This window comes from Xenopus tropicalis, chromosome 4 (genome assembly GCF_000004195.4).
Source record: "Xenopus tropicalis strain Nigerian chromosome 4, UCB_Xtro_10.0, whole genome shotgun sequence".
NCBI classification, from domain to species: Eukaryota; Metazoa; Chordata; class Amphibia; order Anura; family Pipidae; genus Xenopus; species Xenopus tropicalis.
Window position 1 is genome coordinate 105,780,338 of NC_030680.2, and position 23,403 is coordinate 105,803,740.

Genomic DNA, 23,403 nt, shown 5'->3' on the forward strand with positions numbered 1-23,403 from the left:
GCCTAAGGAGGACACAAAAGATAACTCAGTTACGTACATAGGGTTTTCTCTGTGTTTTATTTTCTTTTCTTTTATTTACTGTTTGTATATATATATATATGTCTCTTTTTGTAACTAACCTTTTTTGCACTGTTTACCTTCGTAATATTAAATATAAAATTTAATAAGTTCTGTCCTTTGGCTCTATAAAGATCCCTACGTACCTTGTTTACATGTAAATGTATTAATTGCTTGGCTGTATGTGTATTGAGTAGAGGGCAGATTCTGTGTAAATGCTAATTAACTAGTTGACTGTTAGCAGGAGAGTGTGTTTGTAAATTAACCCCAACTACAGTAAGAAAGTTTGTGAGATACATTTGTGTATTAGGTTTCTACCGCCTGTTAATGATAGATGGTGGCAGCGAATAGTTATTTGGGGCGGTGGTGTGTTTGGGGGTGCTTGATGTTAGTCTAACCTATGTAAAAAGGTGACTGAGTGTGACCCCTTGGTTCCCTGTCCCAGTGTCATATGTGTCTGAGAGTGGCGTGTTCCTGACAAAATGAATTCTAATTCTTATGCAGAGGATAGAACAAAAAGTTTCTGCAAAACAAGCTTCTCTGATGCCATCCCCATTTTTCACAAGCTTAGAGTACATTAGACCCATCTCTACAGTGTTTTGCAGTGTGGGAGTTAAGGCAATGCAGGCCGAACTGGGCAGGGGTTAAGTGTGATATGTTTGTGCCATTAGAACCATGCAGGCTTAGGGATTAAACCTGCTCTCTTCCAGCCAGTATAGTTCTCCTCCAGCCAAGACTCAACTTCTCACAAAGCCTTCCACATTTTCCTCCAGCCAGGTGGCTTGTGCTACATCAGGGGTCTCAAACTCGCGACTCGCGGCCCGCGGGCCATTTGCGGCCCTCGGTACAATATTTTGTGGCCCACACCAACGCCTTCTCAAAAGCAATGAATGGATCGCGATTTTTATTGCGATTCAAGGGATCATGCAAGGCACGGCGGGCGGGAGCTGCTGATTGCGGAAATGACGTTATGCCATCATAACCGTTATTATGGGAAGACGTTCTGTGTGCACAATTAGCTGCTAAGGAGCTAATTGTGCACACAGAATGTCTTCCCATAATAACTGCGGAAATGACGTTATGCCATCATAACAGTTATTATGGGAAGACGTTCTGTGTGCACAATTAGCTGCTAAGGAGCTAATTGTGCACACAGAACGTCTTCCCATAATAACTGTTATGATGGCATAACGTCATTTCCGCAATCAGCAGCTCCCGCCCGCCGTGCCTTGCATTATCCCTTGAAAGACAATTTTTTGTGAAATCCCTTATGCGGCCCAGCCTCATCCTGACTTTGCCTCCTGCGGCCCCCAGGTAAATTGAGTTTGAGCCCCCTGTGCTACATTGTTTCAGTGTAGCTGAATATGCAGATAGAGAAACACTGCATGTGCCATTTTATTATTGTATTGAAAAAAAAAATAAACTTTTATCATCCATGTTTGATATACGGATAGGTATTCACCTTTATAAGCAGGTAAAATGCTTAATAGAAGAAACAGGAACATGTTAGATAAAAATGTAACCTGGTAGAAACATTATGTCTTTGTATTAATCATTTACTTTTCAGAAATCTACTATAAATGGTGACAGTATCAGCTCAAGCCAATCAAGACTATCCAGTTATTATATACTCAAATATCCTCTTATTCTCCCACAAAATGATTCAGCTATGGCCCTGGACACAAATAGTCGTTCAAATACATACTACCATGGAAGGATGTAGGTAAGTACCAGCACCCCCCATTCCCAGTTTTTCCCACATCTCAGGAGTAATACTTCGCACACAGGCAATGGTCTACTTTAGTGATGTGCGGGTCGAGAAATACTCAACCCGCACCTGACCCTAAACCACTTCTTTCTTCTATTTATAGACCTGCCGGGTCGCACCTATAAATTAGAGAGCCGGAAGAGGAAGCTGGCAGTGTAAGGTTGCGGGCAGGGAGAACAGAACCAGCGGGTCCTGCAGGTATAGGGCTGGCCTGCACATTACTTGTCTATTTGTTTAACTTAACAGCCAAAAGCAGAATTACCAAAAATATGGTACCAATCCTATAATTATTCAGCCTTCCAACAGCTGGATTAAGGGCATAGCCTTTAACTGCCAACGGCGTACGCCTTTTGGCAGATAAAGATACTCTCTGCAGAAGCGGCATGTGCCGCTTCCGCAGAGAACTTTTAACCATGACAGCCCCCTGGGCAACGTGCCAGGGGGGCTGTCATGTCGGCCCTGGGACGCTTACGTCGCAGGCCCCCCCCCCCCAAGCAGCAGACGCGATCGCATCGTGTCTGCTGCTTGTTACCTCTTCCTGCTTCCTCTCCAGCACCGGCCCACGTGAGTTCACGGAAGATGGAGGACAGGACTGCAGCACCAGGACCAGGCAAGCTTGAAGACAGGTAAGGGTGATTTTTTTGCATTTACACACACATACAGCACACAATTTTGCAGTTTTTTTTGTTTTGCACACTTATATACACACTTACACACTGTCACACAACTTTTACACATGTACACACATGTATACACAAACATTTTTTTTTTATTTATTTTTTTTTACCACTTTGTTTTTAGTTTATTTTCCTTAAAAACTGTTTATTATGACAGCATGACTATTACGCTGTGTGACTTATTTTGTTGTTTCACTAATTTTCAGAATTTTTGTTGTTTTATTGCATTTTTATCCCTGTATTAGTATTCCTGATCTGTTTTTATCATAGCTTTGCCATATGTAACTTTGGTGTAGAAAAATAACTTTACCTATTTTGAATTCCTCAGAATGTGTACTTTCTAAAAATACTGTATATACTCGAGTAGCACCCTCTCTCCTTTGTGTGCAAATTAGGCCACCTGCAACTAGACCCTCCAGTGCCCTGGCCTAGGCTCCCACTAGCAATACTTATTTCCCCTTACATCCCTCCGACACTGGGTCTGCTGCCAGTTTGCCAATGTGCAATGAGCGTGGGGTTGTACTCATTGTTTTTGTTGACCCTCTTCTCCGCTTACAGCACTAGTTTACTGTTTTTCTTTGAAATAAATATTGAAAAACATATACCCCAATGATGCCTCAATTAATTTTATTGGTATTTATTTTGATTATTAACTTAGCAGTAGCTGCTGCATTTCCCACCCTAGGCTTATACTCGAGTCAATTAATTTTTCCAGTTTTCTTAGGTAAAATTAGGTACCTCGACTTATATTCGGATCGGCTTATACTCTAGTATATACAGTATATGGTTTTCTGGGGGTCCCTGTATAGTTAGGGGGTGTTTCAGCACATAATACGCTGACAGGGGGCTCTGTGTGCAAAAGCCGAGTTGGCAGGCGAGAAATCCTTATGCGCTATTTTCATTTTGGGGTCAGTACATAACACAGACTTTGGTATATCTATGCATATTGGGCATCAAACTGTTCAGTAGACCTCTGGTGTTCCTATTGGGGGTGATTTTCCATCGTACGCAAGATATTGTGTGAGATAAATGCGGCAAACTGCAACATTTTTAGGCGATTTTCTGAAATATCATAAAAATCTGCAAACTTAGGAAAGCTTTACAGCTTGGTACTTTGGAGTAAAAGGAAATGTGTACCCATTATAGATTCGAGGGAATGTGTACTTTCCAAAAATATATGGCTTTCTGGAGTGAGCATACTTTTTTGTAGCATTATCCCACATAAAGGATGTAAATGTGTTGATTTTCTGAAATTCATATGGAGGTATGTTCCCATTGGGGCCCCTACATGCCACATACTTAGGTAAACCTATACATATTGGGCATCAAACTGTTCAGTGGACCCCTGGCATTCATATTTAGGGTGTTTTATTTGGTTACTTTATGACCTGTAGGAGATAAGATACTATAGACTGGAAGCTTTGAAGCGATTTTTTAAAAACTTCACAAATTTTGATAAAAACCTATAACTTTAGGAAAGCATTGTGACTTGATAGTTTGGAGTAGACAGACAATTGTGCCTACTCTGGATTCCCCAGAATCTGTTCTTTCCAGAAATGTGTAATTTTCTGGGATAAACCTTCTGTTAGTGGAAGTTTAGGCCTTGAAATCTAAAGTATGCAGCTTTCTGAAGCAGTGCTTTGGAAATTTGGTAGTGTACTGCTGGGAGTTTTTGACCTATACAAGTGAGAAATCTCCATAAAACTATATATATTTGGTATTGACACGTTCAGGAGACATGGGACTTTTCAAATCAGTTGTATTTTTGTGCATAAAATAATTTTTGTTTCTGGTATGTGTGTTTATATTATGGAAAATGTGATTTTTAAAAACATTTTATATTTAGAAGCCTATATCTTGTTACAGAATTGGAATTACACCAACATTCTAACATATTTTGAAAGCTTAGGTTGTCCTGAAAAAAACAATATATTGTTTTCCTGGGTAAACTTAAAGTCCCCCAGAGGAAAGGCCCCTAAAGTGAAACGGTCTGGCAGTAGAAGTTCCACTTTGGTCCAAAACGGCTGCCAGTGAAAGGGTTAAAGGAATACGGTCATGGAAAAACATGTTTTTTTTTTTTTCAAAACACATCAGTTAATAGAGCTTCTCCAGAAGAATCCTGCATTAAAATGCGTTTTTTTTTTTTCAAAAGCACAAACAGATTTTTTAATATTTAATTTTGAAGTTTCACATGGGGCTAGCCGTATTCTTCATTTCTCAGGGTGCTAGAGCCATGTGACCTGTGCTCTGATAAACTTCAGTCACACACTACTGCTGCACTGCAAGTTGCAGCGATATCACCCCCCTCCCTGCAGCCGATCAGCAGAACAATGGGAAGGTAGCAAGATAGCAGCTCCCAGTAGAACATGGAGTTTTGTCGCGGGCGACTAATTTCCCCGTGTGCCAGAGCCCTAAATAGTAAGAAATCCAAGAGCACGGGTGTAAGCTTCTATGAACCTGGTTGCCAATCATTAATGTTCAAGATGGGAACAAAATAGCCATGACCAAAGATGGTGGTTATTAACACTACAGAACAACTCACTGGTTTAGAAGGGGCTACAAGTGCATAGTTAAATTAAGACAAGTGGCACTGATACAACTGGTGCATGGAGAGAGCATCCGAGTACTGGTATTAAAATGGAGAGAGTTTAATTTTCCTTTAAAAAAATCCACATAGTATAACTGCCATTTCGGCAAGGTGAGTGGTGGGGTCATCATTCACTGCCATGTTTGTATATTTTCCCATATCTTCCTATGGAAAACAGTTAGAAGGTAGATAGAGCGGTTTGAGAACCACTGTTTACAGTTTAATTATAGCAGCATTCAAAATGCCCTATGTGCCATTAGTCTAAAGACAGACTGCAGCAGTGTCAAATAATTATCTTCTTATAAGCTAAATAAAATGACACAAACAGCTGTTCAGAGATCAGTGCACACGCCTTGCGTCTCAGTCCTGTGAAGATTGCAAAACAGATGGAACATCCTTATCTTTTGCAAAAACAATAATCCTTACAAACAGGAGCTGGAATCAAAATGATAATTATCTGGCCTTCTTGCAGTGAAAAGGTACCAAGAAACAACACTTCCCCATGAATAAATATCTGTAATAGTGACCAAACGTCTGCAGTCACATTTTAAGGCTGATGCCACACAATGCTGATCCTTGGCCTGAAGATAAATGCAGGCCAAGAATCTGCCCCCCGTGCTTTAAAAATCTTGAAGGCACACAATGTGGGATTCAACGCGAAACTGCATACGTGAACATTTTCAATTACACTTTGCGTGCCTTTACCCGGGACGATGTAATGGCTCCCTGTGCAGGCACAAAAAAAGATTTTTTAGGCGTGGGGTGGGGGGGGGGGATTTCTGGTCTGAGTTTATCCGCAGGCCAAGAATCCGCCCCGTGTGGCATCAGCCTAAGGCACAATGAGCTTTAACAAGGAGCTTTCTCTAACAACATAAGGTATTTGTTAGTAAATCCATTGATCCAGCAAAGTCCAAGAATACAGTAACAAAAATTTGCCAGCATTCTGATTTATATAAACAAGTGAGAGGAACCGCAATACCGAAAGTGTTCTGATCGGTGGACCTTTATGACTGAACATACAAAAGAAGTCTAAAAGAGGAAATGTACACATACAAAAAAGTGAAAACCTTAGCAAATTCAGATTCTGCTGAATCTTCAATGCTCAGTCTAGTCAAATCCGAAACCCAGTACCATGACAGTGCTGTACACTTGATGGCAATATTGTTATCGTTTACTAATATAGCACTGACACATTTACGTGGAACTTTACAGAGATTACACAGGTTAATTTGTCCTTGCCCCAGTGGAGTTTACAATCCAATACATTTTGTTAGTATATATTGCTGGAAGGTTGCCATTTTAGCTCAAGCCTAAATAAGCATATTAAGGTTTAGATTCAGTAAAATCTTTTATGGACAATTTTTACTTTTATCTAAATCTTAAGGTTACAGAGCCTCTGCATAAAAAGCACAATATAGCCAAGTTATCCATCTTGACTAATTTGAATGATTTAGGTTTTAGAATTGAGCTATATTCACAATGCAGCATGCTTGAGAGTGAAAGGCTATTATTATTATTGTTATTAACATTTATTTATAAAGCGCCAACATATTCTGCAGCGCTATTAAAAAGATACATTACTGCAGAACGTAAAAGAATATATATATAACTATATAGCAGTTAAACAGTGCAGCATTATAGACTGATGTACTAAATTGGCAACATACACCTTCTGCATAAGCAAAATAGAAAGAATACGTAGAACTTATATTGAAAAGGTATTATGCCCATTCTTTTAAAAGAACAAGTCAAGCGATAATCACTGGGCAAATGAGTTTGTCACCCCCCCCCCCCAAGTGAATATAATGCTAAAGCCAGAATGCGTCAGCCTGAGTGCAGATACATAAAGCTGATTTTGGCACTAAAATGCATACTACTACATTTTGTCCAGAAATCCACTGAGTCCGATGCAGTGCCTGTCAGTGCAGACAGAAGAGTGAGCCAATCGGCTATTTCTCGGCCTACGATTATACACAGGTCAAGAAACAGCCATATCCGGCATTAGCCTAATGCCTAACCTTAGGCCCCGGGCTGGCCCTCCTGTCCACTGAAAAGTGCACCAACCTGGATAGATATGCACCTCTGCCTTTAAGTGCCGAGCCCCAAATTCTACTTCTAGGAGTTTTTATTTTCTTTGGGTGTCGTGGGTAGTCTTAATGCCTCCAACACAGGTGTGGGCTAATATAGCCCGCAGTCCAGTTGGGATAAACAACAGTATTTAGTGAATAAAGAAAAACTGCTACTGAACACTATGCCATACCACACTAAGAAGGAGATCACGGTGTGGGCAGTCATTTTGGGAAACAAGCATGCAAATGAGGCTGTGTGAGTTTGCTTATTACATGCACGCATGACATCAAATGCATCATGAGCATACCAGGAGGCTCTCCCACTAACTGCATACATGTGACAAAACATGGCTGCCCACACTGCCTGCTCCCTCCAGGGGCAGGCAGTATAGCAGTCCCATGGGAGAAATAATTTTCCTCCAATTGGTGCCCTATAAATCACTACGCAAACATAGCTTACAGGATCAGAAGCATACCTTCCATTATAAAAGGGGCTATTTATGAAGCTGGATAAAAAATTTGTGAAAATGGAGTAAAATAAAATTCCAACATTGAAGAGATAGTGAATGCTGATTTTTTCACAGCATTTTTAAAGCCACTGGGCTATGGATATGTCTAAAATCAATTATAAATACACTGTATTTTACGCAGCAGTCCCCGGCATTCATATGCCAATGTATTTATCTGCTATTTTTTGTATGCTTATGAAAATGACATAGTAAGATTAACATGGCTAAAGTCTGATTTACTTTTATACAACTATGAGAACCGATATATATATATACATTGCTGTACGATATAATTTTAATTCATTTCAGTGAGAAAAAAAAACAAAATTCGACAAACCCAGTGATAGAAGTTGCACAAATCATTCAGTGCTCATGCAAATATGTATTTGGAAACTTGGCTCCTTTATAGTATAAGGCTTGGCGTGCCAGCATTTAAACAATATAAACAGAATATTCACCACAGAATGATACCATGTGTTTGAACCAAGGATACTACAATCCATGTGTTGATGCTAAATGACTAGTAATAAATTATAATATAACAATACATGCATAAAATGTCAGTGAAATTTCACAGCCTCCCATGAAATTACATCAGAAATAGCATAGCACAAATAAAAAAATTTTATCTTCAAGGAAAACTAATAGTTGGTGTGCATTTATGATTTTCAACCCAGCTATGTAACCTGCTGTGCACTAAGGAATCTGAGCTCTCATATACAAGCTATATTGATATATATGTATATTATATCTGACAGATACTGTTGGCCCAGCATTATGTTATACAGAAATGTTTGTGTGCCATGGATTTCCAGGACTGCAATAGGCGTCTATTCAGATGTCTGAAGAAAGGACTTATATGGTATGAAACAGCTCATGGTCATCGTCATCTGGATAAATTGTAATGTTGGTTCAATGAAAGGTATCAAGGCCAAAGACTACAGCTAAAATTGTATAAAACCAGCATAACCACTATGTACAATTGTGCAAAAGAGAAAAAAGGATTAATCAGGAGAAGAAAAATAAAGCGAGAGCAATTTCTATTTCAACAAAGTGCACAAGCTCCCTAGAAAAGAAAAAATATGACTGAACAACAGAACTGATTTTCAACGCAGCCATCCTGCAGCAAAGATAGAGTCTCATTCTTTAACTGCATTTGGCTTAGCAATCTGTTCTGAAAATCAGGTGAATGCTCATTTACAGGCAAAAACAAGGGACTGCTCAAAAATATTAGTAATAGGTTAAATTAATGTATTGGATGTTGTCGCTAGTAAAAAATTGCCTGCTATCCTGCAATTTATCAAAATTCAAGAACAGCAGCTGCAAGCCGCCAATAAGGTTAAAGCAAAAAAAAAAAAAAAAACAACCAGTTAAGAAGCAGTGCATCAAGAATTAAATAAGCTTCCCTACAACACCCTTCCATTGTGACCTATGAATATTATGGGACTTCTAGGTCAGTACAGCAGATGGTACCAATTGAGAAAATAAATTAATTCTAAAAGGACAAGCCAATGTTTTAGACACCCTCTAGTGAATAAAATTGTGAACTCTCGATCTTGGCTGGCACCCCATCCACTAAAAAAATACACTAGTTGGGGGTACTGTTCCTTAGGCACCATTTTATTATCTATATCAATGGCACAGAGATCCTTTCTGGTGTCCTGTACAGTAAAATAAAAACGAGGAGTTTAAGGTTAAAGTTATGATTTTTACACTGCTTATCTGAATCAGCACAGAGGATTGCTGGGGCATCAGGAAATAATGGTAGTGCTCAAGAAACAGTAACCTAAAATAGCAGGCCCATGAATATCACTTGACTTGTCCTTGAATATAAAGATGTTCTAGTTTTAGACATACACAGACACTATAAATCTAGCATCCATAAACAGCCTACACATAGGGATGCTAGGATCCACAGTTCAACCTGAACAATAATTCTAACTCGAAGATTTAAGGTGGCCATACACTTAAAGATCTGCTCATCTGCTGAGACTACAAAATGATTAGACATTTTCCAAATTTGGTCACGTTGCACGTGCCTTCACTCAAGTAAATACAATGGCTCAGGGTGCAGGTATATAAAGCAGCTTTTAGGAGTGTAGGGGCCCACATGTGGCAGTAGCCTTGAAGTTTGTGTATATCAACCTTCAGATGTGAAAGCCTTTACTTGACTAGAATTATTTTTTTTTTATTCCACACAATAAAAAAAGAATGCAAACACAAAGGTTAAATGTTCACCTTAGAATTACATTTTAGTATGATGTGGACAGCAGTATTGTAAGACAAATTACAATTAGTATTTTTTTTGTTGTTTTTGAAATATTTACATTTTTGTTCTGCAGCTCTTAGCCTTAAAATGTTTACTGTTATCTTATTGCTAGTGCTTAATGGCTGTAGCACACGCTAAGATTAGTCGCCCGCAACAGATCTCCCTTTTCGGGGGCGACACATCTCCCCAATATGACAAGGGAGATCCGTCGTGGGCGACTAATCTCAGCGTGTGCCACAGCCCTAAAGGGGCAGTATAGACCTGTTTTACATAACTATAATGTATAAGGCTTGTGCCAAACAATTCTTTTGCCTATTGTTTTTATCACAAACAGATCTATGGTTTTAATTATTTCTTGAACTAAACAGGGCATAGAGGGAGACAATGGTACTAAAGGTACTCCATGTTTGGTCCTGCAAATTAGATTACATGGAGTAGCAACAATCTACCCGTTTTCCCTGTTTGGCTTAATAACGAAAAACATACTGGTTCTTTGATAAAGACAATAGGCAAGAAGTATATTCAGCACAAGCCCTATTTATTGAACTCATTAAAACTAGGGGTATACTGCCCCTTTAATTACCCTAAAAAACAGGAGGCAATTTGAAAATCAAAAAAGCAACATTAACAGGTGAATTACTGAATGAAAGAAATATAAGAATGGTTAAAAAAAATACTTTCTATGATTCTTTTTTTTTTTTTGGTTGAGGGGTCAGTGACCTTAACAGACTGCAAATAAGAATGGGCAATTTTAGAATCAAAATAATGATCAGTTAACAAGCTGCTTACAATACATCCACCTATAAAATGCGAAATCCCTTCAATAACAGATCATTGTAGCTTGAGGGGTGCCGGAAGATTGCAGCTCACAATGGTCTCTTGACCTATGCATTTAGTGATCTCCTTAAGTATGGTGGCACTGAACTATGGGTCACAAACTTTATCTGGGCCGTATAGTTTAAATATACATTCCGTGGCATTCCAGCAACAAAAAGACTAGCTGCCATGCCTTCACAAAACATACAAATCTAAGAACAAATAACCAGCATTCATAACATAGCTGACATTTAAATGTTGTTGGAAAGACACTTTAAATTCCAGGATTAAAACATTTTTTTCCACTGTTTTTGATTTAAAATTAACTACATTTGCATTTTTCTCCAATTTGCCACATTAGCCCTGGACAATGGGAAAAAACAAAATTGTGGAATACTGTATCAACCACATTAAGTGGTAGAAGTGTCTACATGCTTATTAATAGCAACTTACATATCAAATACTGCTCATTTGCTCAAATTAGATAGACACCTGCACTAAGGGTTTGTGCAATCAGAATATTTTGTCACTCTGAAGGTGTGTAATGTGAGACCTGGGGGCTTGTTCACCAACTGAACTGTACCAGAGCTGCTTCATTTTTCAACCAATAAGCAAATAGTTTTGATCAGTCTATTATAAGTTACAAAATGAAATTAGCTTCTTGGTTGCTATGGGTATCTGCACTAGTGCAATTTAGAGTCTATATTAGTAAGTCGAATGTGATATATTATGGCATATTTTTTGCAGCAGGTATTTCCCTTGCTTGCACAGAGATGTGGGTCTGTTACACTGAACATGTTTGTGACTGCATTTGAAGATAGTTGCCAAACACACAGCTAAAACACATTACATGAATGCAGGTAAACAACAACAAAAAAAGTACCTCACCCTGATAGTGACAAAGATACATATGAATGGGCATCCTATTCTCCCCTACAGTTGCTATACCCTGCACTGCATTTACACCCATAAATACCTGGTCAATGGGAAGTATATTTCAATTCTGTGACAACATAAAGTCAGCAGGTAGCCCCCAAGCATCATTGGTCAACTCAAACAAATAAATAAAGCAATTACAGGATAGTGTGCCCACCCTTGTATAATAACAATGCAGACTCAGATATACAACTTATATATGATGGCATATGTATATGTTTGACACAGTGAGATTCTGCGGATTCATACATGGGGGTAAAGCCAAGATTATTGACCCTGCTCCCTACAAGCAGTTAACTCATGAACTACAACTCCCATGATGTCCCTCATTATCATAGGGTGCGATCAAACAACGACGGGAGGTCCATAAAATAAAACGAATAAAGTCACACACAACATTGTCCGAAATGCCCTATTTCTGTAGCCTAATCCCCACTAAGCAGCAGCAGAGCTAAGAGCAAGCCAGACAGCCCCACAACACTCGTGTGTTTCTCCCATTTCCCTCTGCAGAAAAGAAGTTTGTGGAAGAGCAGGCAGCAACTCCCAAGCAGCGCACAGAGGGAATGAAACACACCCTGGGGAGCCTCGGTCCCCTCACACGGAGGCATGGAGCTGGCAACAGGTCCTTTCCCAGTGCCTCCCTGCCCGGGAGATCGCCCGCCTTTCCTCACCTGATAGTCGGTCAGAATGATCTCCCTGTCCGTGTTGGACGCCATTTCGCTTTCCGGCTGCTCCTGTCCGAGCACCTGGGAGAACGGAAAGGGGAGAAAAGCTCCGAACTCGCTGAGGGGGAGGGCAAAATCACCCGTCTCCCCCCCGTTTCTGCCCCAGCCTAGAGCAGCCAAGCTCCGGGGTGGACCCTCCTCGCATAAAGTCCTGGAAGCCAAGAGAAAGGAAGCGGGAGCCGGGGGTAGCGAGGATACAGGAAACCAGCCACACGCAGGGAATGGCAGCGCCGCCTCCTCCGCCCTCACCCTGCCCCAACAGCAACCCTCAGACCCTCTCACTATCGCCGTCCGTATTAGGTGTCTGTCGCGCCGTTTGCGTGTCACGCTGTCGTGAAAAGGGCGATTTTTTTTTCGGCCGTTTTCATGGGGTCACGTGACGTGACCCTTAAATTGTGACAGAGGCGCTGCATTGGTCAGTGTTCCTGCAGTTATTTCAACAGCGTCCTTAGAGCTGCAGTGTTTCTGCTATCGTCGCTCCCTCATCTCTTCTCAAGTGATCCTGGGAGCTGTAGTTCATAATCAGAAACAATGTCCGCAAATAGAAATTGTGTCAGCTAAATATTCTTAAAACCTTTGTTGCTGAATGAATGATTGGTTTACTTTTATGTTTTGTCCAGAAGTATGTTACATGTAGATTTGTTTCTCGGGTATTAATATCAAGCTGTTAGAAAAAAAAATATAAAAATAAAGCTAGGATTTTTGTGCATTTGAAAACACACAATGAACATGTAAGAACACATATATTGTGATTTTATGTTTTTTTAACAAAACTAAGTGTGTTTTGTGATTTTCAAAGGCAACCTCTTGTTCTATTGTCTTATGACCCGTGCGAAGTGCTAAAAAATGCAGCATATTGCGCTTAAGAAAAATAAAGAAATAATTGCAATAAAAGGCAACTTTGAATACTCATGAATACTTCCAGGCACAATAGCAGAGAATCAATTACAGTGTGTGCTTAGGTGTGATTAACCCTGTGTCTCAAACGCTCATCAAATGCACAAAAACGCACCAGAGAGTAATAGCCCTTAAATGCAATGGAAAGGAGACATTTTGACGCTAATTTCCAGCACAGTCCAATGTGTTAAAAACAGGCACAACCCAGTCCGGGCCTGTGTCATCTAGACTTAGAACATTTTCAGCTCAACTGCATCAGTCACCATTATAGTATCACACACATCCCTCTGTTGATTGGAACAACTTCTGGGAAACAACACTGAATTGTGGGGAAAGAACATTGTATTTGCACTCTAAACTACTCACTGCATGTAAAAGGCTTTTCTATAAAACAAACTACCTTTCCTATAGTCTTATCTTTTTTTCCTATTAAGGCTTATGTCCAACAGGGTGATTAATCGCCCACAATAAATCTTTGCTATCGCCGGTGACAAATCTCCCCAAAATGCCTTTCCACCGCCAATAATGCAGATCGCTGGTGGTAAGGCATACACATAGCTAAGTTGCTCAAAGTTTCCTATGCTTGGCATTAAGCATAATTTTTACTGCCCAGGCTATTAAATTAAAAAAGTAGTTCATAATTAGATAACGAGTCTCCTCTTCATTAATGTCCAAAAATAGAAATTGTGTCAGATAAACATTCTTCAAAGTTTCCTATGTTTGGCATGAAGCATAATTTTTACTGCCTTGGCTATTAAAGGAAAACTATACCCCAGAATGAATACTTAACCAACAGATAGTTTATATTATGTTTAGTGACCTGTTAAAGAATCTCATTAAACTGGAAAATATATATCAATAAATATTGCCCTTTTACATCCTTTCCCTTGATCCACCATTTAGTGATGGGCTGTGTGCTCCCTCAGAGATCACCCTCAGAAATAATGCAGCTCTAACTGTAACAGGAAGAACTGTGGGAGCAAAAGGCAGAACTCTGTCCATTAATTGGCTGATGTGGCCTAGCATGCATGTCTGCCTTGGCTTGTTTGTGTGCACTGTGAATCCCAGGAGGTGGCCCTTAATTCTTAAAATGGCAATTTTCTATTTATGATTACGCAATGGCACTTACTTCTAAAAAGAAGTATGTTTTTATGAAAATGGCTTATTTAGTTCCTCAGGAGAAGACTAAAATCTGAACCTGTATGGCCATCTTTAGCTGGATACCCTTGTCACTACTGCGGGGAGAAATATCAGAGGGGTTGGTGAGCAACATGTTGCTCATGAGCCACTGGTTGGGGATTACTGGTCTAACCCATATTGTATTGTTGACCAGCTGCTAGAAACAGCCTTATGTCAATGCTCCTTCTAATGAGGTGAGTATGTACTGTAAGTCCTACACTGCCTATTACAATTCTAAGTCTGTAGTGCATGTAAAATCTTGCCCCCAGCAAACAGTGTGATTGATAAGTAAAACCATGTTGCACTTACCCTGATCTCTAGAGATCTAGTGAGTATGTAGTGCTTTTGAGCCCCATCTAATTAACATACACCTGTAAGGAATTCCTTGTTCTAAAGGCTGAATGGCAGCTAGAAGCAATATCAGGCTACAATTTGTACACCAAATACAGAAAGAAATCACCAGCGCTTGGTCTAACCCACTTAGTGTTGTTTTGTACACTAAACACAAAAAGAAATCACCAGCATCAACACTAAGTGGCTTAGACGAAGCGCTGATGATTTCTTTCTGTGCTTGGTGTATAAGTTAGAGCCTGATATTGCTTCTAGCTGCCATTCAGCCTTTAGAACTAGGAATTCCTTACAGATGTATGTTAATTAGCTAGGGCCTAAAAGCTTCTTCCTTGCTCACTAGAGCTCCCGAGTGAAGGGTAAGTGCAACCTGGTCTTATTACTTACACACTGTAGGGACCTGTTTTTAAATATACTGCAGACTTATAATTCTAATATGCAGTGTAATATAATATATGCATATAATGATGGACCTTGATGTGGCACATATTTTGGCCAAATTGTGGTACTAATACCTCATTTTTTGTAACACTTATTTTTTAAGGAAGAAACTGTATGCAGACATTCTTATGATCATTATCATTCTTTTTGAAGAGAATGCTAAAAGGCAACCACACAATCTCTTCATATGATATGGGAAATTATAGTTTTAAAAAATTATATTTAGAGAACACTAGGATTTCACTCATATTGTGGGTAATCCAGGATAAAATCCTAAAAGAGACATTCAATTTGTACCTTTTAGTGCTATAACTCTCAGTTTTCTTAGACTGCCACAGGGTCTTGTTATTATCAGCTGACACAAACTTGTGTTGCTCTTTCTAAAGTGAAAATGACTCAAGGAGGAGGAGTCTAGAATGACAGAGCAGCCTTCATCAGAGAGGTAGGAGTTTGACATTCATGATTTAATCTGTAAAAAGCAGAGCATTAAGGCATTTTTTCTTTCCAGCAGCTTTGTGTCTGCTTCATTGCTTTCATTTCATAATAATGTAGGAATGTGATGGAAATTTCCAAAGAACTTCAGACTCAGTTTATCAACCTTTTGGAATACATTGGGAGGGATTTGTATTACTGTGAGATAGGTCACAATGCAATTTTATTAATTAATTCTCTGCTTTATGGGCTTATCTCTTAAAATAGTGGAGATTATTGCTAAAAGCCCACGGTAAAGCCTTGCAATGCTGGTGCTCATGCACTAATTTATTGTGAACAGGATTTTTCATTTGTTTAAAAAAAAAAATGAAATCTTTATAGTTTACCACTATCAATGCAGAAATCAGTGGCACTCTAAAGGCTGCCATACACAATGCCCATACAAAGGTTAAATGGACAGACACTGCTTAAGGGTCCATAGAGGAAATGGTTGGTATTCAACCATTGGGCCCACAAACTAGATGGACACATACAAGCGACCATCCTTCTATTCCTTTTTATTTCTTCAAGTGACTGCTGGAATGATCAGAACAGCAGAACTGTGGCTTTGCTTTATTTGAATATATAAATAAAAATATACATACCTGCATATAGGTTTTCCATCTGCCAACACATCACTCACTTACTGATGTTCAAACATGTCTGGCCATCTGCAGTCTTATATGATCTGGATAATTGGTCAAAATGGGCAAACAGCCTAGAAAGCATGCTCATATGTTTGGATGTTTGGGCAGCATGGTAGAAATTGATCAAACTGCCCAGCCCAATCAAACCAGATAATGTATGACTTACTATTCTCCCTTTAAAATACTAACCCTAAATTTTTTTTACATTTTCATGTGGTTTCCTTCTGACACTATTGGTGAACTTTTATTTTCCCCTAGTATTTTATTTTAGGGTAGTAAGCATCATCTGCAGCAGTCTTGTCCAACTTATTACATGCAGTGGGCCAATTATATGTCATACAGCACGTAGGGAGGACCAAACTTAATTAAAATGACAATGTCATAGTGGGGGGGGGGGGGGCATAAAAATGGCTTGGATGGTCACATCTGGCCCACAGACCCCCTGTTCAACAGTGCTGATCTACAGTATGTGAACTAACCAGAATTTTCACTATAGGGGGTTTTTACTAAACCGCAACTTTTTTGAAAAATTCTTGGATAAAAAAGCATGAGTTTTCCAAGATTTAATATGTGACAGAACTGTGACAATTGTTGTGATAATATAGATGTCAATGACAGATGTCCATTTTACAACTGGAAGATCTTTCTTGTGGTTTTAGATGTTTTGAAAAATTTTTCATGCTGGCTTTTGTGCCACAATATGAAAAAGTCACAGTTGTTGTGTGACAAGTGAAAAAAGTCTTGGTTTTCATGACTTTTCTGTGAATTTTTTCATTCATTCTTTTTCAGTTCAGATCTTTTGCTTAATGACTGGCATTCATTTTTTTGTGGTTTAAAAAACATATAAATGTGAAAATTTACAGAGTTTTAGTAAATTCCCCCCATAGTAAATCAAGTTGTTGTACCAGGCCAGAATAGGGATATAAAATAGTTCCTGCTATTTCAAGTACACAAAGGACCAAATAGTCCCCCCACTGCGCACCAAACAGTGACTGTCTATGGCATCTAACAGCAGCAGCCCCTCTGCTTTTGTTAAGAGTCCACAGCCATTCTGGGTTGGGGTTGTACCTTGATGCCCATGTTGGGAGACACTTTTTAAGGATTAGGGCAACTCTTTTTTGGTGGTGCACCTTATCATGGTTGGAGGAGCAAGTGTAATACTAATCACAATTATTATTATTATTATTATTATTATCAGCAGGTAGCATTTATTGACTACCTGTTAAAAAGCAAAAATCTGGCTGGCTGCTATTGTTTATTAGCCCTTGCCAATATTATCCAATGAAAATGTTTGTGGGCAAATATTTTTCTGTAAATTCTTCTTTTTAAAGGAAAAAGAAAGTCAAAGTCACTTGGGGGTGCCAAAATGTTAGGCACCCCCAAGTGACTTTGACCACCTACCTTTTACCCTGGGCTGGTGCTCCTGTGAGGAGGGAACAGCACCAGCCCGGGGTAGCTGCCGGCGCTTCCTTCTTCCTGATTCGCTGTGTGCGCAGTAGAGTGAAAAGCCGAACTTAAACATTAAAGTCGGCTTTTCACTCTACTGCGCATGCGCCCACCGCTGGCATTCCAGCAACGGAAGCCGGAAGAAGGAAGCGATCCGCTCCAGGTGCCCCGGGCTGGTGCTGTTTTCTCCTAACAGCGGCACCAGCCCGGGGTACGAGGTAAGCGGTTAAAGTCACTTGGGGGTGCCTAACATTTTGGCACCCCCAAGTGATTTTGCCTTTCGTTTCCCTTTAAATCTTCTTTTAAATAATTTTATCATTATTGAGTAAAGATTAAATCCCTTAGGACTGTGGTGGTGTATAGCAAGATCCCTGCTAATTCTTATTGCCTTCTAGGCTCTGGAAGTAACGGAGCCTTTGTGTATTAGCTTCAGAACACGATTTAGCTAGAATATCTGTGACTAGTTACAATTTGTAGAAGGATGATAGTTTAATGTAAGTTCCATATTTGCGGTTGTCACCTAATACCTGCCTTTTAGGTAGTTTTAACCAATCCCAGGATTGCTTATTCATTGTATTCTAGGGGAATGTAAGCTAGTGAATGAGGATAATCTCCTTACCTTGTCAAGATCGGATCATTTCGTATGTAATGTGACTAGTCCAGTATTCTGAGTATTTTTGCTTGGTAGTATCTGTTACAGTCTGGTAAACCTGTCCTCCTTTGCTTGCTATTAGAATCTCAGTGTAAGCATGTGTTCACTCCCCAGCACACATGGTGGTTTATTATTGATTGGAATTTTACTAGAGTTGCCTCAGGAATTTATGCCTGGAATGCATAAAATAAATGTAACATTCTAGACATTATTATTTAGCTGCATTTATGCACCCAAACAGAGATGCATTCCTACTTATAAAGGTCAAGCATAATAGGCCAATTGACAAGGTAAAATAATTTTTCGGTGTAGGAAGATGAAAGCATAATTTTCCTTCCTTTAATATTCACCTGGTAAGTGTTGTCTTATACTAGTTGTAGGCAAGTGGTGAAGATTTTATTGAAATTAAAGTTGTTTAGTAAAGATATCACTTACTAGTTCCCAGGGCCTTTGTTATAAAAGAGAGAGTTCCTTTAGAAAACACCTCAGTGTTTGTCCAACTTCTGTTGTACCGAGGGCCAGCATTTTTCTAAACCAACATGGTGAAGGGCCGATAATGGAAGCCAATTTCGAACATTCCCATTTTTTAAAATCAACCCACTCCCCACTTAAAATCAACCAATATTATCACAAGAGCTTTTAAGACCTTTTCCACCTTAATGGTGGTAGCGCAGCAAAAACCCAAATGGGTGGTGGTCACTGAAGGGATATCACCTCTTATTCATATGTGAAAGAAGTTTATTATGTTATATTAAGACATACCCTTAAATCCATATGCCTCCTCCTCCCCTTTGCATAGCACAGCAACCCAGCACATAATTACACACCTTAGGGACCATATAATGACTATTTCAAAATGCTAACAAACTCCCAGAACATCCTCTGCCAGGTTCACCTTCCACAGGCAGCATAGGGCAGGCAGATTATGGAACACATAGGCAGCATAGGGAAGGCAGGTTATAAAACACGCAGTCAGGGTAGGGCATACAGAGAATGACACACACAGGCAGCATAGGGCAGGCAGAGTATTGCACACACAAGCAGCATAGGGCAGACACAGGCAGCATAGGGTAGGCAGAGTATGGCACACACAGGCAGCATAGGGCAGGTAAAGTATAGCGCACACACAGGCAGCATAATGCAGGCAGAGTATGGCACGCACAATGTTGGCACTGCTCCTACAGTCTGAATGTGAACAGGTGAACCATTGCGCTTACAGTTGTGAACAATGCAGGGGATGAACAATTCAGTGGCTAAAAGGTGTGAAAAATACAGGGGATTACAGGTGTAAACAATACAGGGGTTTAGAGCCTGAATCTGAGGTGTGAACAATGCAGTACTGATACCATTAAAAGCTTACTCAAAGCTTACTCAAAGCAATCACAGTAGGCAGACAGGGGGGCACACGGGGGGGGGGGGGTGGCATGGGCCCCCAGTTGGACAGCACTGATCTAACTAAATCCATTCTATAACATACCAAGGTGAACAATCCCTTACAAATATTGATTTGGAGTGCAAAAATCTAGTAGCTCTGCAAGTTTGTCTCTACATGTTTGCATGTTCTTATTAATTTGAGTGCCTGGTTTGAGCATTCACCCAATCACACATTTATGAACCTGCCAAATAATTAAGAGTTGATAAGAGGAATATTCATGAAAGTGTTGTGATTACTTTACCAATTTCTTTTTCAATAGTACACAAATAATTTTTCATGTGATGGGTCAACATTGCGGGTTCGATCATTTCAGAATGACTACTGAGTGGTCCAATATTTACTTTACAATTTCTTTATTACACTGTTCCCTTAGGACCTCTTATCCTTCATTCAGTTCCTGCCTCCAGTTTGCTTATGATTAACTTTCAGTTCTTGAAAAAATCACTTTTGCTTTCTTTCAGTTTTTTTTTCTGTTTCTGGATTGTGTGCCATCAAATAGTAAATAGTCTTCAGATTTGCACAGAAATGACAGAAGATGAAATTAGGATCATAAAAATCAATGTTAATAATCTGAATTACTATCAATAAAAGTGACTTTTTGGTTTATACATGATTTGGGGGGAAAATAAAGTATTTTTGGAGAAGCTAAGTCATTTTGGCATTTTACTGCCAATAGATTAGCCACATTAGTGCCACCTAGAATGCTATATTTATTCTGCAGAAAGCTTTACTATACTGACTAAACAGCCCTAGAAGATCCCTCCATTTGTGTAAAATAGCATCTGCCATTTTAGCTTGGGCTCAGTAATTTTGGTGCAGCTGAGATCACACCTTCTGATGGGAAGGGGAGCAGGAGAAAAGAGAGAGCTGTGCAAACTCCGGCCCTGGAATGAAGGATTTTTCTGGGAGAGGAAGCCTGATACCTAATTACATGTGCATACCTCCCAACTGTACTGATTTTAATGGGACATTTACTCTTTTAACAGCTCAGCCCGCAGTTCAGTTTCCTACTGAAAAGTCTGTAATTTCCCTTTGATCTCCTGCACTAAACGCTAAAAACTGTTATAACACATAAAATGACCTCAAACCCCCAGAAATCTGTTCAAACTTTAAATAACCTGCCAAATTTAGTAAAATTGGAATGGTATTTAGGTGGTGAGGTCGCAAAAATGGGCATGGTCAACATTTTCACCACATTATGAGAGCAAGTTCTTTTTGTCCCTCTTGCATAGTTATTGAAATAGGGTGAAAAAACAAATACATAGTAATAACCATGGCCATTAAGCATACCATTTATGGTAAATTGTATAAAATGGTATTATAGTAAATTGTATAAAATGGTATTATGTCTGATTTTATTGCATTTTGAAATAGTGCAAAATCCCATCTGGCCTCAATGTTCTAAGGACATAGGTTTTCTGTTTGATTTTTCCTTGGTACCTTAGCTCATAATAACATTGCAGATATATAACTATATCATCACTAAAGATTCCCTGCTGTAAGATTAGGGATCTCATCAACATCTCCCCTTGGATTGAAGTTGTTGGATTGCAGTCTACCGCCTCCACCTCATTCACAGAATTCATTGCCTTTCAATTTGGAACCAATCATCTGGGTCACACATGAAACTTTAGGGCTGATTCACTAAAGGTCGATAAGTGTTATCACATGTTTTTTTGCGTTAAAATTGACTCAAAAAATGCGTGATTCGCTAAAGTATTATCGTGTGTGTTAAGTCGCATATCACATGCATTAAATTTCGCACTAACGGATGCATTTTAACGCATTGCATTATTTGCATGCAGAAATAATATTAATGTATGATTCACAAACACTTAGACGCACTAAATATTGCATTTGCCTGTGCGAAAAATAACACCTACTTGAGGCAGGCGGTAATTATAGAAAAGTACAGTTAATGAGCTTTTGGCAATAAAATATGGACTTTGCAGTGTTATTTATTTAACTATGTGTTGGCCCTAGAGTGATGCAGCCTCCAGTTTGCAGGGAAATGGTCATTTTCTTAAAAGTAGTTTTACGAAAGTAATGCCGTGTATGGCTAATATGGCGTGCGTTTTTTCGCACGCGGCAACTATTTGTGCGCGATGCGTTCATTAGCGCCCGTTCCGTCAAATACTGCACGAAAATAGTCTTTGCGACTTAACGCAAGCAGCATCGCGTCTAAATTAACGCAAGTATCCTTTTAGTGAATCGTGCGTTAAGATGCAAAAAATTAGACGTGATAACATTTTTAACGCATGCTATAAATAGCACTCGAAATATCGACCTTTAGTGAATCAACCCTTTTCTGTTTTTAAATTTGAGAAACCAGTTTCCCTTTTTTCCATCTTTTTTACGTAAACAGAAAATGTGCACTTTTTTGCATTTAAAACAAATTCCGTTCACTCGGAGCTTAATAAAATGATTTCTTAATAGAAAATCATCTCTTTAATTATGCATAGTATAATGGGAACTGAACTCGTTTGAAAGAAAAATAAACTTTGCAGTAATTTTAACATTATTACTTAGCTCTTTAGCAATCTTCATGGATGCAGATTACTACTTTTATCAATCAATAAAGGAAATGGTTCAGTTGGTAGAGTCTTTATAATGCCTATAAAGTTCAGAAAGGTATTAACCCTTAAAGGACAAATATGATATCATATAGCTGCATACATCCTGTGATACTCACCAACAGTGATTGGCAAAATGTTTCGCCAGACATAGATTTGCTGCGTGTCCAAAAAAGAATAGTTGCGGCGGGCGTCAAAAGAATAGTTGCACGGCCAAAATTGTCGCAAGAATAGTCACAGGCATCAAAAGAATATTTGCACGTCCAAAATTGCCGCAAGAATAGTTGCGCGTCCAAAAATTGTAGCAAGAATAGTCGGGGGCGGCAAAAGAATAGTCGCACATCCAAAATTGTCGCAAGAATAGTTGGAAGAATAGTCGCAGGTGTCAAAAGAATAGTCGCGCGTCAAAAGAATAGTTGTGGGCGACATTTTTTTCCACGCAACATTTTCGCCGTTTAGCTCATCACTACTCACCAAGACTTTGCCATGAAGAGAGTTCTATGTTATAGGGTTCTTGTATAAAAGTATAAGTATTTACCTGTATTTAGTTTAGGGAAATACTTGTGTTTACATAGTTATACGGTATCAGACTGTACAGGCTATGGATAAAGAGGGAGTGTGGTGGAGTCAACCTGTTGCTGCTATGTTTAGTGTACTTTACTACTAAATGTTTTTGTCTGACCTGACTACTATGCATTACTGAAGCTGTATTTTCTGTTTTAAAGGGATACACATTGAGAGTCTCCTTCTGACTTAGTACAGTTGCTCTTCCTCCTCATATGCTTGTAGTATTCTACACCCCATGGACTGCTGAGACACAAATTCACTATAAGAGAATAGGTGTAGAAGTTGTTAACTAAAATGTAACCTTATTGTTAAGCCAATTTCAGACTTTTTGAGT

At 39.2% G+C, this 23,403-nt stretch overlaps 1 protein-coding gene across 1 annotated transcript in view; it reads right to left on the minus strand.

Moving 5' to 3' along the window:
- The window catches only part of pkn2 (protein kinase N2), a 79,132-nt gene extending 65,840 nt beyond the window's left edge, over nucleotides 1–13,292 (minus strand). The window contains exon 1 of the mRNA XM_004913726.4: nucleotides 12,360–13,292. Coding sequence (XP_004913783.1) covers nucleotides 12,360–12,404 — 45 coding nt within the window. The 5' untranslated portion in view covers nucleotides 12,405–13,292. The remainder of the gene's footprint in view (nucleotides 1–12,359) is intronic.
- Nucleotides 13,293–23,403: the final 10,111 nt, after the last annotated feature.